The sequence below is a fragment of the Hylobates moloch genome, unplaced genomic scaffold, assembly GCF_009828535.3.
Source record: "Hylobates moloch isolate HMO894 unplaced genomic scaffold, HMol_V3 SCAFFOLD_22, whole genome shotgun sequence".
NCBI classification, from domain to species: domain Eukaryota; kingdom Metazoa; phylum Chordata; class Mammalia; order Primates; family Hylobatidae; genus Hylobates; species Hylobates moloch.
The window spans coordinates 24,514,070-24,531,050 of record NW_026652297.1 but is presented as its reverse complement, the minus strand read 5'-3'; the positions used below and the strand labels follow the sequence as shown (position 1 = coordinate 24,531,050).

General features: G+C 36.8%; 1 protein-coding gene across 1 annotated transcript in view; it reads right to left on the bottom strand.

Moving 5' to 3' along the window:
* Positions 1-16,981, bottom strand: part of KCNH8 (potassium voltage-gated channel subfamily H member 8) — a 373,783-nt gene that overhangs the window by 89,888 nt on the left and 266,914 nt on the right. Inside the window, exon 8 of the mRNA XM_032143681.2 lies at positions 4,885-5,082. Coding sequence (XP_031999572.1) covers positions 4,885-5,082 — 198 coding nt within the window. The remainder of the gene's footprint in view (positions 1-4,884; positions 5,083-16,981) is intronic.

Below are 16,981 nucleotides of genomic sequence, written 5' to 3'. Positions count from 1 at the left end.
TTTCCCCATTTCTTGTTTTTGTCAGGTTTGTCAAAGATCAGATAGTTGTAGATATGCGGCATCATTTCTGAGGGCTCTGTTCTGTTCCATTGATCTATGTCTCTGTTGTGGTACCAGTACCATGCTGTTTTGGTTACTGTAGCCTTGTAGTATAGTTTGAAGTCAGGTAGCATGATGCCTCCAGCTTTGTTCTTTTGGCTTAGGATTGACTTGGTGATGCGGGCTCTTTTTTGGTTCCATATGAAGTTTAAAGTAGTTTTTTTCAATTCTGTGAAGAAAGTCATTGGTAGCTTGATGGGGATGGGTCACCTAAATTTTTTAATGCCACTTACCAATGAGCACTGATTTTGAACCAGGACATTTGTTCAATAAACATTCAACAAACAAGAAACAAAGTGACATTATCAGATTATTTCCCATATCTTTTGGCCTTGTGATCAGTGTCACACCTATCTACAGAGAACAGCAGGGAATAGTTTGTGCATTAACAATTTTTGATTCAGTACTATTCACAATACAGTAAGTGGATCAATAGAGAATAAGCTCAATTACCTTATGGATTTTTTGAAATGTCAAATTAGTAGAATTAGGCTTTGAGCATTTCCCAAAATTATCATCAGGAGTAGAAGAAACATGGGCAAATATTAAATAAGTATAGACTGTGTTTATCTGCAAAATGCTTGTGATTTTGCTTGGTTGAAATATAGGATATCACAGAGAGTGGAAATTATAAAAGTCATAATGCTGGATATGAAACAGTCACCACAGGGCCTGGCACATTGTAGCTCTTCAGAAAATGAGAATTCTTGTTCTCTGCTCCCTAGGCTGTCACTGCGCTACATCAGCCAAGAGCTTGTTACAGTTGCTGCAGCCCCAGCATGCTACTTCAACAACTGTGCCATGGCACTGTCTTTCCAAGAAGCTCTCACTGCTTCTGAACTTCCTAACTGATGTGGCACTTAGCATCTACTGCCTAGTATCATTAAAACTCTTTCCACATGTTTAAGCCTATCTCCTCCAAACTGGATCATAAGCTCTTTGAGGGAAGGTTTGTTTTTATACTTCTTTGATTTTACTGTATGCTGCATGATCAATTGCTTAAGACCCACACACTCATATCACATCTCTCATGCAAGGAAGCCTGTAGGAGCCATCTCCTATTATAAGGTTCAAAACTCAAAGTGATATCTTGAATTAAGGTCATTAAGAGGACATGCTAAAACAGGCTTTGAGGGGAATATTGTGGGGCCGAAAATATTAACAGAACTTTAGCCTAAAAAGAATGCTTACTTGATCAAGGTAGACTTCAGCATCTCTTAATACTCCATCATAGGAGTCTTATAGTTCAGTAAAGTTTCCCTTTACATATTTCTGGAGAGAAGTAAGTATTCACCTGGGTTCAAACCTTGCATCCTTACTAACTGTTTGTGTGGCATTGGGAAAGTTACTTTAATTCTCCATACTTTAGATTTGTCATCTAAAAATGTGGATAATATCAATCTGCATCAGTTGGAAGGTTTAGAAGAAAGAAATTATACTAAATATTTCAACAGCAGTAATTCAGTATAGAGAATTGCTTTTCCTGGGGTTGGAAGGCTGAATAAATAAAAAGGGAGCATAGAGGTAACATGGACATAGCAAATGTAGAAGGCTCAACCCTTACGGCTGGATACACAAAGGGAAAAAAGTGCAGTTATCAAAACATAGAAACACAGAGCAGGAGCTGTGAGGAGTGTCAGGGAGCCAGGGTTCTCTTTGGACAAGATAGTGCCTCTGACTGATGCAAGATTGTCTGAGGAGGTCCAATGAGTTTGGTTCTGAGAATGAAGGCTGAAACCACCTGCTGCTGCTGAGGTGCCTGCCTCCACTGAGGGAACAGCATGTGCACCAGAGCAGGCAGTCCCTCCTCCCCTCCTCCTGCCTGCCAGTCTTTCCTTGGTTCCTCCTATAAGAGAAAGCAACTGAGGTCAGCTGGCAAAGAAGAATGAGTTTTGCAGAGTACAAACCCCAGCATTACAAAGCAAAATAAATAAAGGTGGGTTTGGAGTCCAGAGAAAATAGTATAATAAATTGTCTATTTGTTATATGAAATAATAATAGTGCCAACCCCATAGATTTGCTTTAAAAATTATGGTATTAGGTTAGAACACTTAGAACAGAGAATGGAACATAAAAACAACTAATAAATGTTCACTATTTATTACTGTATTGGTGTTGGCATATAATAGACATTCAATAAGTATTTGGTTATACACTTGATATGGTTTGGCTGTGTCTCCAACCAAAATCTCATCTTGAATTGTAGCTCCCATAATCCCCACGTGTTGTGGGGAGGGACCCAGTGGGAGGTAATTGAATCATGGTGGCAGGTTTTTCCTGTGCTGTTCTCCTGATAGTAAATAAGTCTCACAAGATCTGATTTTTTTTTTTTTTTTTTTTTTGGAGATGGAGTCTCGCTCTGTTGCCCAGGCTGGAGTGCAGTGGTGCGATCTCAGCTCACTGCAAGCTCCGCCTCCCGGGTTCAGCCATTCTCCTGCCTCAGCCTCTCCCAGTAGCTGGGACTACAGGCGCCTGCCACCATGCCTGGCTAATTTTTTATATTTTTAGTAGAGACGGGGTTTCACTGTGGTCTCGATCTCCTGACCTCGTGATCCACCCGCCTCGGCCTCCCAAAGTGCTGGGATTACAAGTGTGAGCCACTGCGCCCAGCCAGATCTGATGGTTTTACAAAGGGCAGTTCCCCTGCATGTGCTCTCTTGCCTGCCGCCATGTAAAATGTGCTTGTGCTCCTCCATTGTCTTCCACCATGATTGTGAGGCCTCCCCAGCCATGTGGAACCGTGAATCTATTAAACCTCTTTTTCTTTATAAATTGCCCAGTCTTGGGTATGTCTTCATTAGCAGCGCGAGAATTAACTAATACAACATTTGAATACATAAATGGTTGAATCAAGCCTGTTATTTTCCTTCCTTTCTATTGTGCCTCTATCTAGCTTGTTCTCTTCTTCCTGCCTAAAAAAATTACGTGCAATAATTCATGTTATCAAAATTTTTTTTAAAAACTATGTAAAATGCTATATAGTGAAAAGTCTTCCTTTGAATCTGCTGACTCTTATTAAAATTTATTTATGTATTAACAAGCAATATACATATGTTGGTTCTCCTTAGCCTGCTTTCTACTGTTAGAGTTTTCTCTACTCTTTTTAAGTTTGTTTCTTTCTGTCTTTGTCACTCACTCTTTTTCTTTCTTTTACCTGCCTGCCTGCCTTCCATCCTTTATCTCTCTCCCTCTCCTCCCTCTGTCTCTTTTTGTTTTTTCTCTCCACTTTTTCTTCCTTCCCTTCAGTTCCTTTTGCTTTCCTTCTTTTTGTCCTTTATGACTCATGATATTCTTTGCAATATCTATTCCCTTTTTTTCCCTTCAATTTTATCTTTGTGCCTAAGATGGCTTTGCTTTTTTCTTTTACGTCTTTGCTTAGCTATTTTAGCTTATCTTTAACCTCTGTTGTTATATCTTTTCTAAGATACTTTTTGTTTGTGGTCTTCTTTAATAACACCAATAACTTTATTAATATATTTTGAATTATTGTCTGTTGTTAGCATGATCTCTGCAAATATGAACGATCCGTGTGATTCTTTGTGAGTTGAGCCTTCTCTACTTCACCAAACTTGCTCACTTGGTGCTCTTACTTCCAATAAAGGAGGGTGATAGCTTTTGCACCTTGGATCATGAACCTCAAACTTAGGAAGCATATTTTTGTTGATGCTTTCTAAGATTTGACATGCTAGACCCTCTTGTCAAGTCTTCCCATCTCTCCTCACGTTTGCCATCTATGAGTCTCAGTTTTTGCAGACTTTATGTATATTTGTGAATCATAGCTGTCTCTTAGTTAAACAGAATATTGAACTTACTGGCTTTAAAAAATATTCTTAATGCTTTAAAAATGTGATTTCTTTGAAGAGAAATATAAAATGCAGACTATTTCATTATGTTCATATAAGAAATATTTGTTCGTGTTTTTGATTGTCATAAAATTCTCTAGAGAGCATCTTGGGCAAATTTCCTAATTTTTTAATGTTTTGAGCTTTCCAAAGTAAGTGTATTTGGGGCTTTCATTCCAGGAGTGGGGATAGATGTTTGCTGAATCAACCACCCTCTTTAATTGAGTCTTATAAAATGAGTTGTCTAGGGAGAGAAGTGCGAAGACTGAAAATACAATTCACATCTAAATGAAATTTGTTTTGTTATTGGGAGAAGTACTGCTGGATCTTATTAATATCCTTGCTTTATAGAAAGCAATGTTTATTTACGGTCATATAACATTACATCAGAGATAGAAAGAACCACAGTTGCATCTTGCCTGATACCTCATTTGAAAGATGAAGAAACTGAGTGAAAAGTCTGAAACAGACTTGATCCATAGTTTCAAGGCCACAATGTGGACCAGAAAGAGGGCATATGTAAAAGTAAGTTGGAGGATCTAGGAAAATTCAGGTTCTAGGCCACTGTCCAGAGTACATATCCTAGTGGGCAGGGCAAATGTGTATTATAAATTTGCCTACATAGCCACCTCTTACTTCATCTTACCTTTGCAGGCTAAAACAGTAAGCTGGATGAGGTAATGATTCTACATAAGAGGAGCCCCACGTATTAATCTTGCTCCATTCTTCTTAAATGCATGCTCTTGTGTGTTAATCTCTCAAGTCTCTTTTTATATGGAACCACAGAGACAACTACAGCTTTGCATCTAGACTATCTAATTAGTGCTTTTAGAATCTTCCAATGTTAATCAGTTTATCTGTATTGTATTTCAGGACAGAACAAACAGGCAGTGACAGGCAGGCATAGTTCCTCTTCTTGGTATAAAATAAGATGCTCTCTTACCACCAATCAGCATCGTGCAGATGGAGAAGATCTTTTCTGCATCTGTATTAGCAGAGACGTTCCCAAAACCCACGCTGGTGAGGCTGCTCAGTGTGAAGTACAGAGCAGCAATATAGGCACTTCGGATCGACGGGCCCCCCAAGGTATTGTTGCCATAGTATGGAGATTCCAGTCTCTTTCCCAACTCATGAAGCCAACCTGCAAAGGAGGAAATAAAGCAAATGAGAGAACAAAAAGTAAAGTCTCAGTATTAACACATGGGAGTAATGATAAATGAACATTTGGGGAGGTAATTATTTGCTCAGAGGAAGAAGAAGGTAAAAAGGAAATTAAAGGCAAGCTATTAGATTTCATTCTTTAAAAGTGAAAATATAATTTTACTCATGCTGTTCTCTATAATACACACAGCATATAAATATGAATTCCAGAGTGGATTGATGGTCAAAGCTAAACAAGTTACTCTAATGCAAGAAACAAACTGCAGGGATGGCTACTCTTAGAAACAGTGTTGTTTATTTCACTTGCCCTGTTAAGCTCATCTCATTTGGAATTATAAGAAGAAACAAAGAAATTGAGTAAATATTTCAAAACCCAATGTGATGATAAGTTACAACAGCCATGAGTCTAGATGTCAGAGGTGAGACGTCTAGAAGTCTAGGTGAGATAGACTTTATTTCCATTCTGTAAAACTCTTCCCCTTTGTATTCACTTGGACAGGTATCCAGTTGTACAAATCTCAGTTCATGTTACTTTACTCAGGAAGCCTTCTCTGCAGTCCCATTTTGAAATTAAGGTTGGAAAGGGGAAAACTTGCACAAGTAATGAATACCTGTAAACTGTTAGAATTGAAAGCCCCTCTACAAACTGTTTTATGATACTATGTATATATGTGTCAAAATTTATCAAATTAAATGCTTTATAAATATGTATAGTTAATTGTATATTAATTATGCTGTCAGAAAGCTGTAAACAACCTATATTAATAAACATGAGAAGATAGCAAGTATAAACTTAATAATATTATCTAGAATTTAAACACAACACAAAAATCACTTTAAAATTCTTTATTGAAAATATTTGTCCCTTAAGATTTTATATTTTATAATTCTCTCTTTCTCTCTCTGTGTGTGTGTTGCAACAAGCAATAACAATGCAGCTCAACTCATAAGATTCATAAGGCTTTTTGTAATGGATACTAACTACTACTTTCTAATAAACACTTCATTGAATGACTGCTCAAGAAGAGATGAAAAATCATTACACTCTTAAGCAGTAATAATATTATCATTATCCACTAAGTTTATATATGATAAAACTGTGCTAGGTAATTAAAATGCAAATTTGAAGCAGCTGGGAATTCCTTGAGACCAAGGAGAAGTGCTTAAGGGCATGTACTGTACCTTATTCCTTCTGTGTTGCTACAGAGTATTTTTCAACCTTTAGCTTGCATCAGAAACACCTAGAGGGCTTGCTAAAGAGGGTCCGAACCAATAATTTATTTGGTTGTTTTGGTCCTGTATTCTCTGAATGAAATCACTTTGCATATCATTTACTTTCCTTAATAAAATAGGATAAAAATTTGTATTGGAATGCACAGATGATATGCTTACTCAATGTCTGTACATTTACACACGTGTGAGATGGTGTGTCTCCCAAGTGGTTCAGGGAGCAACACACAGACAAACAACTGACCTAATTTTGTTGATATCTCTTTTCTGTTTAGCCAACTATTTTGTCTGTTTTGAGAAACATCTCATTCTTTAAAAGGATTGCCCTAAACTGTATTATAGCTGATGAAGCAGATGCAATGATGAGGATGAAAAAAACTGGTAACACAGAAAGGAGGTAACACCCACAAATCCGGGGATTGGCTATGTGGGCCAAATAAAACTTTTTCACAGAATGGCTCTTCTGAAATGAGAACACATGTTCCACGGTAACAAGACAACATGTGACTGTACTATTACAGAAGAAGCAATTTAACCAATTTGGAATCCAATCATTTTTTATGCTGGAGAAACTCATGTCTCTAAAGGAAAGGATGTCCTAGAACAGCCTGTTTCTGCTCAATTTTTTTTTTCCTAAAGAACATTTTGAAGGAAAAAGCATACACAACATAAAGTAGAATCTAAATATACTGAGGACACTGACTTATGATAAAAACAAAAGATATCATAAAATAATCTCATAATTAGTAAAATAGATTCCATGAATACAATAGGTTTATAAAATAAATAATCAATTTCAAAGACAGAATGACTCTTCAGAGTCATTCCTAGAAGAGTTTATCATTAGCATGATAATTCAGTCGGTGTATTTTTCATTGCATACTTACCATGGACCCAGTATTTTGCTTAATTACATACTTTTAACTCTAAATAGGCGTTTATTATTTTAATCTTTAGATTTCCTACAATAATATACTTTGGTTTACTATTTATATGTGTGCATTCACAATGTGTACAGGTGTGATCTGTTTTATACAACAGATGTGTTCCTAAAAACTTTGATTTATGTTAGCATTTGGTAAATTAACATGTTTTAGGTTCAATATAAGGAATGTGAGCATGTTATTTAAGGAAAAACTATGGAGAATCTCTGTGGTTATATAAAATACTTCAGTAATATGAAAAACCACCCAGTAAAAGATAAGCTTGTTAAATCAGATTTAGATGTTTGCCAAACGATATGTGTGTGGAGAGAAAGGGTAGAAATAATCAGCAAGTACTTAATCACACCTATAATTCAAAATGGTGTTCTACTTAATATGGTATGAATGAGCCATGTTGTAAAAGAAGTTAGCTAGCAGCAAGAATGGAGCCCATGTGAGGGTTTCCTTGTTAGCAGGTTAGCACATGGTCAACATTTTACTAAGTGCTACCTGTGCTCTAGATACTCTGTGAAAATGGTACATCCCATCTGATTTACATGTACTAACCCTATGGAATAGGTAATTACAGCCCACATTTTGGTTCATTATTTCATTAATAAACACAAAGACTTAGGAATTGTTATCTCTACTTTAAAGATGTGAAAAATAAGGCTCAGGGACATTAAGTAACTTGTTCAAAGTGGCATTATCAGAATTTTAATCCAGAAGTAATCATTTTGTTGTATTTTTTTTTTCCTCCAGTGGTCTTTTGGGCATATTTTGATTCTTTTTTTTCTTCAGTTTTACTGGGGTATAATTGATAAATAAAAATTGTATATATTTATGGTATACAAGATGATGTTTCGATATACATATACATTATGAAATGATTACCACAATCAAGCCCAGTAACATATCCATCAACTCACATTGTTATCTTTGTGTGTGCATGTGTGTGGTGAGAACATTTAAGATTTATTCTTAGCAGTTTTCAAGCTTTAAATACATTATTAACCATACAAGTGTTCATTTGTAGTTATCTTGTGATGCTGTATAAAAGATCATTTCCAATTATCATTTTAAATTGTGCTGTGTTGAGATCATTATTAAATAGGTTTGCACTTCCGACTTTAGTGGGAAAATGTGTCCCAAAAGCATAACAGCATACCAGAGAAAATAGAATTATCCAAACGCAACCTACAATAGAAACATAATATGCCTTGGTATTTAGAATCTGGATATTACTTTAACAGTAATTAAGAAGTGTCAAATGCAAATTCCAAGCATAAAAAAATACTCTTACTAATATTTGTTTCCCCCCCTCTCCACAATTCTGAAGGTCCACTTAATCATCCTCGTGGACTTCATTAGGATGAGAGGTGGAAAAGCACTGTGATTTTTGTGATGCAAAAGGTGGCAGGCAGTTTGCTGGGAAAGGCAGAGCATTGGAAGAAAATGATTATGATGGGGCATAACATGGGAGCTTCTCCACCCCCTTCAGCCTCCTAAGCAAGGGCCGGAAGCATGGGACTACTCAGCTGCAGAAGTGACTGAGAGATATCAGGATAAGTTTCAGAAGTCTGAGTGTGTGTGTGTGTCTTTATGTCTGTGTAAGGGAGATGAGGGGGTGGTTATTGGTGAAGTATTTGTTACTGCTACGAATACTTAATAAGAGCAAATATCAGAGAAAAGCTTGAGATTTCATCTCTATTGCTCTTAAAATATCTATACTTCATAGCATTGATTACAAACATCATTGATAAGAAACATACTTACATATCTGTCTCTGTGCTTCAAGGTTAATCTAGTGCCCATGACTATAATTTTTGGGGTGTTTTTGTTGTTGTTTTGCTTTAAAAACACTTTTTGTTTTGAGATAAGTTTAGATTTACACAAAAGTTCAAAGTGTACAGCGAGCACCTGTGTAGCCCACATCTTTCACCTAGTTTCCTCCAGTGCTGATATCTTATGTTATCACAGCACATTTGTAAAAACTATAAAATTAACACTGGTACATTACTATTAACTAAACTATAAATTTTTCACATTTTAATTTAAGAAACAGAGTCAAAGAGGTTCAAGACTTGGTTCCCAAAGCTTACTCTCAACCCTTCACCCCTTTTCCATTTTATGAGATGTGATCAAGGATAAGGCTAGAATGGCACAAAGCTGTAACAGCATTTAGTGTTGATTTGTTGATTTACTCAGAAGGCATCAGTAAATTTAGGTCCCAGTTTGACAGGAAAGCAGTTACGACTTGGAATTCCCACTAATGTCAGACTGATTCTCACAAAATAAGAAGTGTCTTACATTTCTGAATTAGTACAATCTACTTTTGAGATAAACATCTGAAACAAAAGTAATTAATCATAAAATACTAAAGACTGGACTTTGAGTCAGGAAATTGGGTCCTATGCTTGGTCTTGCTACTAATTGAGTAGCTCTGTGATCCTTCATAGAATTCAATTTTTTAAACTTAAATATGAAGTGATTGGATTGAGTAATCTCTAGGTTTGCTTTCACATCTAAGATTTTGTGAAATAATATTCTGTAATGCTTCTTCACAAATGATTGACCTTTTTTAAAAGCAAAATTCTGTGTAAAAAGTATGACTTTTTGAATTTATCTTTCATTTGTTTTAATTCTTTGAGGGAAGATCCATCAGCAAATATTGATGGGATAAAGATGGCAGATTTTCACATTCTCATGTATGCATCACTTGTGCTCTATTTCCATTGCTGAACAACCTTCCAGAGCAAGCAATATTATATACTGTTAGTATTGTCAAAAAAAGTGCCAGTTGTATTAAACTAGTCCAGAGGTTGCCAGTTCATAATAGTCTATATAAAAGTTGAAAAGTTTATACGATAGGAAGTTTTTGAACATTGATTACTAAAGTATAGCATTTCACTTAAGCAATGATTAATTGAAAGATTGTACAGTATTGTAAATTGCCAAAATAGGCCATCATTACGTGTACAAAAAAACCGAAAAAAACAAAAGACAAGCAAACAAAAAAACCCTAAACAATCTGAAGCCACAGTTGAACAGCTACTGTAGAGCTCTCTGGTTGATTCTAAGAAGAGAAAGAACAGGCCATCTGTTTCCAGCTAACTGGGGCACTTCCAAATGCCTCTTAAATCTCAGCTAATAATAGAAAAAAGTGTAACAAAGATTAGGCTCATGGTTAAGTTGGCAGAACATAAACTATGAACTGTTGCATTTAACCTTCCTACATAAAATACTTACAATTCACAATGCTTTCAAATCTGTTCCCCAACATAGGCATTTATTTCATGGGTACTTGCTCTAGTGTTTCTCGTGGCTTAAATAGGTTTGTGGGACACACATTTGTGTCTGAGCTCAGAGTATCATTTACAAAGGAAACTGTTTACTCAGTAAGAATTTTTTAACTGAAAGTACTCATCACTTGCATTACATCAGGACAAAAACATGTTTTAGGAAGACAATTTGGGATAAAAATAATTAAGTCCAGCCAAATTATTTTATTACTGATATGCTAAAGTTTACATTAATAATCTGCCCCAAATTTCCTCCTTGTCCTCTCTTTTTTCTCAAAGTTTCAGGCTAGTGAAAAGCTAGGGAGGAAAAATGAAGTGACAGGTCTCGTCTCAAATTTGCACATCATTTCTCAACTGTTTTTGGTAGTTTCCTGCCAGCCATTTAACTTAAAAGGATAGGGTTTTATTATCTATTGAAAAGGAATCTAAAGTTTCCCTGGTTTGCAAAACTTCACAAGAAAATTCTAATTACATTTCTTTCCAAAAATATTGGAGGAGGATGCATTTTCTAACATCTCAATCATAAAAGTAAATGTAAAATAAATTAGACCATATAATATGCTTGAATATTGTATATAAATAACCTGTTAAAAAGTTCACTGGGTTTTGTTTACCTTAGCTTGGTATTGAAACTGTTCTACCAAGAGCAAACAAATCCCAAAACTAGCAGAAGTTAAAAAATAACAAAAATCAGAGTCGAACTGAAGGAGTAGAGACACGAAAAACCCTTCAAAAGATCAACAAATCCCAAAGCTGGTTTTTTAAAAAAATAAATAAAATAGACAGACCACTAGCTAGACTAATAAGAAAAGAGAGAAGATTCAAATAAACATAATCAGAAATTATAAGGGTGATATTACCACTGACCCCACGAAGAAACAAAGAACCATGAGAGAATGTTATAAACACCTCTATGCACATAAACTAGAAAATCTAGAAGAAATGGATAAAGTCCTGGGTATATACACCCTCCCAAGGTTGAACCAGAAAGAAATTGAATCCCTGAACAGGCGAATAACTAGCTCTGAAATTGAGGCAGCAATAAATAGCCTACCAAACAAAAAACAAAACAAACAAACCCATGACCACACAGATTTCTGGCTGAAGTCTACCAGATGTACAAAGAAGAGCTGGTATCATTACTACTGAAACTATTCCAAAAAACTGAAAAGGAGGGAAGGAGGGACTACTTCCTAAGGAGGCCAGCATTATTCTGATTCCAAAACCTGGCAGAGGTAAAACAAAGAAAGGAAACTTCAAGTCAATATCCTTGATGAACATCGATGCAAAAACCCTCAACAAAATACTAGCAGACTGCATCCAGCAGCACATCAAAAAGCTTATCCACCACAATCAAGTAGGCTTCATGCCAGAGATGCAAGGTTGGTTCAACATACACAAATCAATAAATGTGATGCATCACATAAACAGAACTAAAGACAAAAACCAGACGATTACCTCAATAGATGCAGAGAAGTCTTTTGATAAATATCAACATCCTTTCATGTTAAAAACTCTCAATAAACTAAGTATTGAAGGAACATACCTCAAAATAATAAGAGCCATAGGTGACAAACCCACAGCCAACATCAGGCTGAATGGGCAAAAGCTGGAACCATTCCCCTTGAAATGCAAAAGACAAGGATGCCCTCTCTCACCACTCCTATTCAACATATTATTGGAAGTTCTCGCCAGGGCAATCAGGCAAGAGAAATAAATAAAGTGTATTCAAATAGAAAGAGAGGACGTCAAACTGTCTGTGTTTGCAGATGATATGATTCTATATCTAGAAAACCCCATCATCTCAGCCCAAAAGCTTCTTAAGCTGATACACAATTTCAGCAAAGCCTCAGGATACAAAATGAATGTACAAAAATCCCTAGCATTTCTATATATCAACAATGGTCAAGTGGAGAGTCAAATCGCAAACAAACTCCCATTCACAATTGCCAAAAAAAGCAATAAAATACGTAGGAATACAGCTAAATAGAGAGAAGAAAGAGTTCTACTAAGAGAACTACAAAACACTGCTCAAGAAAATCAGAGACGACAACAAATGGAAAACATTCTATGCTCATGCATAGAAGGAATTAATATTGTTAAAATGGCCATACTGCCCAAAACAATTTATAGATTCAATGCTACTCCTATTAAACTACCGTTGACATTCTTCACAAAGTAGAAGAAAACTATTTTTAAATTCATATGGAACCAAAAAAGGGCCTGAATAGCCAAGACAATCCTAAGCAAAACAAATAAAAACAAAAACAAAAACCAAAGCTGGAGGCATCATGCTACCCAACTTCAAACTATACTACCAGGCTACGGTAACCAAAAGAGCATGGTACTAGTACAAGAGTAGGCACACAGACCAATGGAACGGAATAGGGAATCCAGAAATAAGACCACACACCTACAACTATCTGATCTTTGACAAACTTGACAAAAGCAAGCAATGGGGAAAGGATTCCTTATTTAATAAATGGTGCTGGGATAACAGACTAGCCATATGCAGAAGATTGAAATGGTACCACTTCCTTACACCATATACAAAAATTAACTCAAGATGGATTAAAGACAGAAATACCATTCAACCCAACAATCCCATTACTGGGTATATACCCAGAGGAATATAAATCATTCTATTGTAAAGACACATGCATGCGTACATTCATTGCAGCACTATTCACAAGAGCAAAGACATGGAATCAACCTAAATGTCCATTAATGACAGACTGGATAATGAAAATGTAGTAGATATACACCATGGAATACTATGCAGCCATAAAAAACAAGATCAAGTCTTTTGTGGGAACATGGATGGAGCTGGAGGCTATTTAGCAAACTAACGCAGGAACAGAAAACCAAATGCTGCATGTTCTCACAAGTGGGAGCTAAATGATGAGAACACATGGACACAGAGAGGAGAATACCACACACTGGGGCCTTTCAGAGGGCAGAGGGTAGGAGGAGGGAGAGGATCAGAAAAATCAACTAATGGGTACTAGGCTTAATACCTGGGTGATGAAATAATCTGTACAAAAACTCACATGAAACAAGTTTACCTAGGTAACAAACCTGGGTTTGTACCTCTAAACTTAAAAGGTAAAAAAAAATAAACTGTTCTAAAGGAGTTTTCTTCATGTTTCTAGGAAATGTCCAAGTCTCAAAAGGAAACACCAATTTTGAGGTGTCAGCCTTTGTTAGAAGAGTGGATTCCAGCCAGGCGCGGTGGCTCACGCCTGTAATCCCAGCACTTTGGGAGGCCGAGGCGGGTGCATCATGAGGTCAGGAGATGGAGACCATTCTGGCTAACGTGGTGAAACCCCGTCTCTACTAAAAATACAAAAAAATTAGCCGGGTGTAGTGGCGGGCGCCTGTAGTCCCAGCTACTCCGGAGGCTGAGGCAGGAGAATGGAGTGAACCCGGGAGGCGGAGCTTGCAGTGAGCCGGGATCGCCGAGATCGCGCCACTGCACTCCAGGCTTGGGGACAGAGCGAGACTCTGTCTCAAAAAAAAAAAAAAAAAAAGAGTGGATTCTGACTCATATGCATTTAAAAACATATAAGTAACTTTGTTTCATGGCTTGATAGGTGTGAAAAACAATAAGTAGTGGGAGTTTGCCTGAACATTTCAAAATAAGTTTTCAGCCAGCGTATGGTGAAGCGATTGGCCTTGAAGTAAACACAGGGCAATGACGTTGTCTCGGAGAGACCTAAAGGGGGGCACAGTCATTTTGAAAAATAAGAAGTAGACAGAATGCAGAGAGACAACACACAGGAGAACAAGAAACACAGCGAAATGCAGAAGAGAAACATGAGTAGAGAGAAATGTGTCAGACCCCGGTAATGCAGTAAACGTTGATAACCCAGAAGGCAAGCAATGCAGTATATAAAAGTGCATACGCGATCTTGTCTTGGAATTACGTTGCCTCACTTTTTTATGTCTTAGTTCTGCCTCTTAGTGGTTATGTAATGTAAGTTTACTTGTTCTTTTTCTGTCAGTCTTCTCACTAAAATGGAGAACACAATAGTAACTCACTTCATAGGCTGTCGTGAGGTTAAGTGACATGATGCACGTAAAGTGCTTAGCAGAATGCAGTATTACATGTAGCAAGCATTCGATATAATGCTTTTATTATTGCTAGTGCTGTTGTTTTAAATATGGGATTTCTGTTTTACTGCAAATTATGCAGACTTCAAAAATCCTTCATTATTGAAAACCTATATATTAATTCAGCATCCCAATTCTATAAGTAGAAAATAATGTACACAATTGCATCATTCTCAGAAATCAAAGATCTTGCAACACTCTTATTTACAAATGACACTTTCCATTATGAGGTACCGAAGTCATTAAATGGTTAAGACATAGACTCAGAATATTTTCTGGCATTGATTTGTTTTGCTGTTACTTGATTCCCTATGATAAAAATAGTATGTTGTAATGATCTTTTTTCTGTGTTTGTCTAGGAGACCATGATCTGATGTGCTAAGTACTTTATATACTATTTAATTTAACCCTACTATGTATTACAATCTGAAATGTTGATATTAAAATACTGGCACTTAAGAAGGTTAAAGCAAAACAACAAAGGGTGGACATCTATTAGGGAGAAGGTTTTGAATCTGGATTTGTCTGAATTGAAAGTCATTACGCTTTTTAATACGCTTCTATCTCCTGATCCCTCTTATTAGTCAAGGTTTTGATATTAATGAACTTCTGATTGACTTCATCTCTTTCACAGAAATAGCTACCCTAGTAGATTTTTCTCTGCTCTCTCCTTCCACCTGCAAATAGGAATTTCTCATGTTGTCTACTGTCTACTTACTGTCTCCATCATCTAGGACATGTGGTCTGCAGACCTTGCGTTATTTTTATATTGATCATGAAAACTTTTCTGAAAACTTCCCCAGCCCTTCTCCCAGAAACCCTAGCTATTATTCCAAAGGCAGTTGGCGGGAGGGTGTTTTAATGTTCTGTGTATGCAAAGATTTTGGTAACACAAGACCTTTTTGGAACCACAGACTGAATCTCAGCAACTTCCCAATGACTCATTTTGTAGGAATCTTGTGAACTTTGCAAGATATTGATATAGGTCATACCTGTGCTGTGAAGAAATTTATAACCTCATAGCTTTTGTTTATAAGAACCCATTTTTCTTTTTTTCTTTTTTTTTTTTGAGACAGAGTCTCGCTCTGTCGCCCAGGCTGGAGTGCAGTGGCGCAATCTCGGCTCACTGCAAGCTCCGCCTCTCGGGTTCACGCCGTTCTCCTGCCTCAGCCTCTCCGAGTAGCTGGGACTACAGGCGCCCGCCACTACGCCCAGCTAATTTTTTATTTTATTTTTTTAGTAGAGATGGGGTTTCACCATGGTCTCGATCTCCTAACCTCGTGATCCGCCCGCCTCGGCCTCCCAAAGTGCTGGGATTACAAGCATGAGCCACCGCGCCCAGCCAAGAACCCATTTTTCTATGTAATTTCTTGGACAGTATCAAAAATATTGAATAAACTAAGAACTTCAAATCACATTTTAACCATACCATTCATTGATATTTGACTTCTAATTTCACTTACAGACACCAACTATCTGTTTAGAAATCCATTATTTGGCAACTGTAATGCCTTTTCAATGGATTTGAAACAATGGAAAGAACGACAAAAAGTGGTTTAGCCTCCAGCATGGCACACAAAAGCTGGTTTAATTCACATTATAACCAAACTACAGTATCTAGTTTTAAATAGATAAACCTAACTAGAATTGACAGTGGTTTTTTAAAAAGCACTGTCAGAACAATGGGCCAATATCCTTTAAACATTGAAGGATATGACTAGTTGATATCTAGATCTAACTCTTCATCTTCTTTTGAAGATAGAGGCTGCTTACCCCTTTTGCATTAATTTTTATGTTTCTGTTCCTGGCCATGTCCATTGGTACCCTTTGGTGCTTTGCCCTGTGACACTTATGATATTATATGAGATGAGACATTTTATTAATCAAAACCATTGATAAATCTGAATCACCAACTCAACACAAAAGGGAAAGGAAAGGAGGTTTGGGAAAGGAGAAAGATACACATTGCAAAGAGTTGGAACCAACCCAAATGTCCAACAACGATAGACTGGATTAAGAAAATGTGGCACATATACACCATGGAATACTATGCAGCCATAAAAAATGATGAGTTCATGTCCTTTATAGGGACATGGATGAAACTGGAAAACATCATTCTCAGTAAACTATCGCAAGGACAAAAAACCAAACACTGCATGTTCTCACTCATAGGTGGGAATTGAACAATGAGAACTCATGGACACAGGAAGGGGAACATCACGCTCCGGGGACTGTTGTGGGGTTGGAGGAGGGGAGGGACAGCATTAGGAGATATACCTAATGCTAAATGATGAGTTAATGGGTGCAGGAA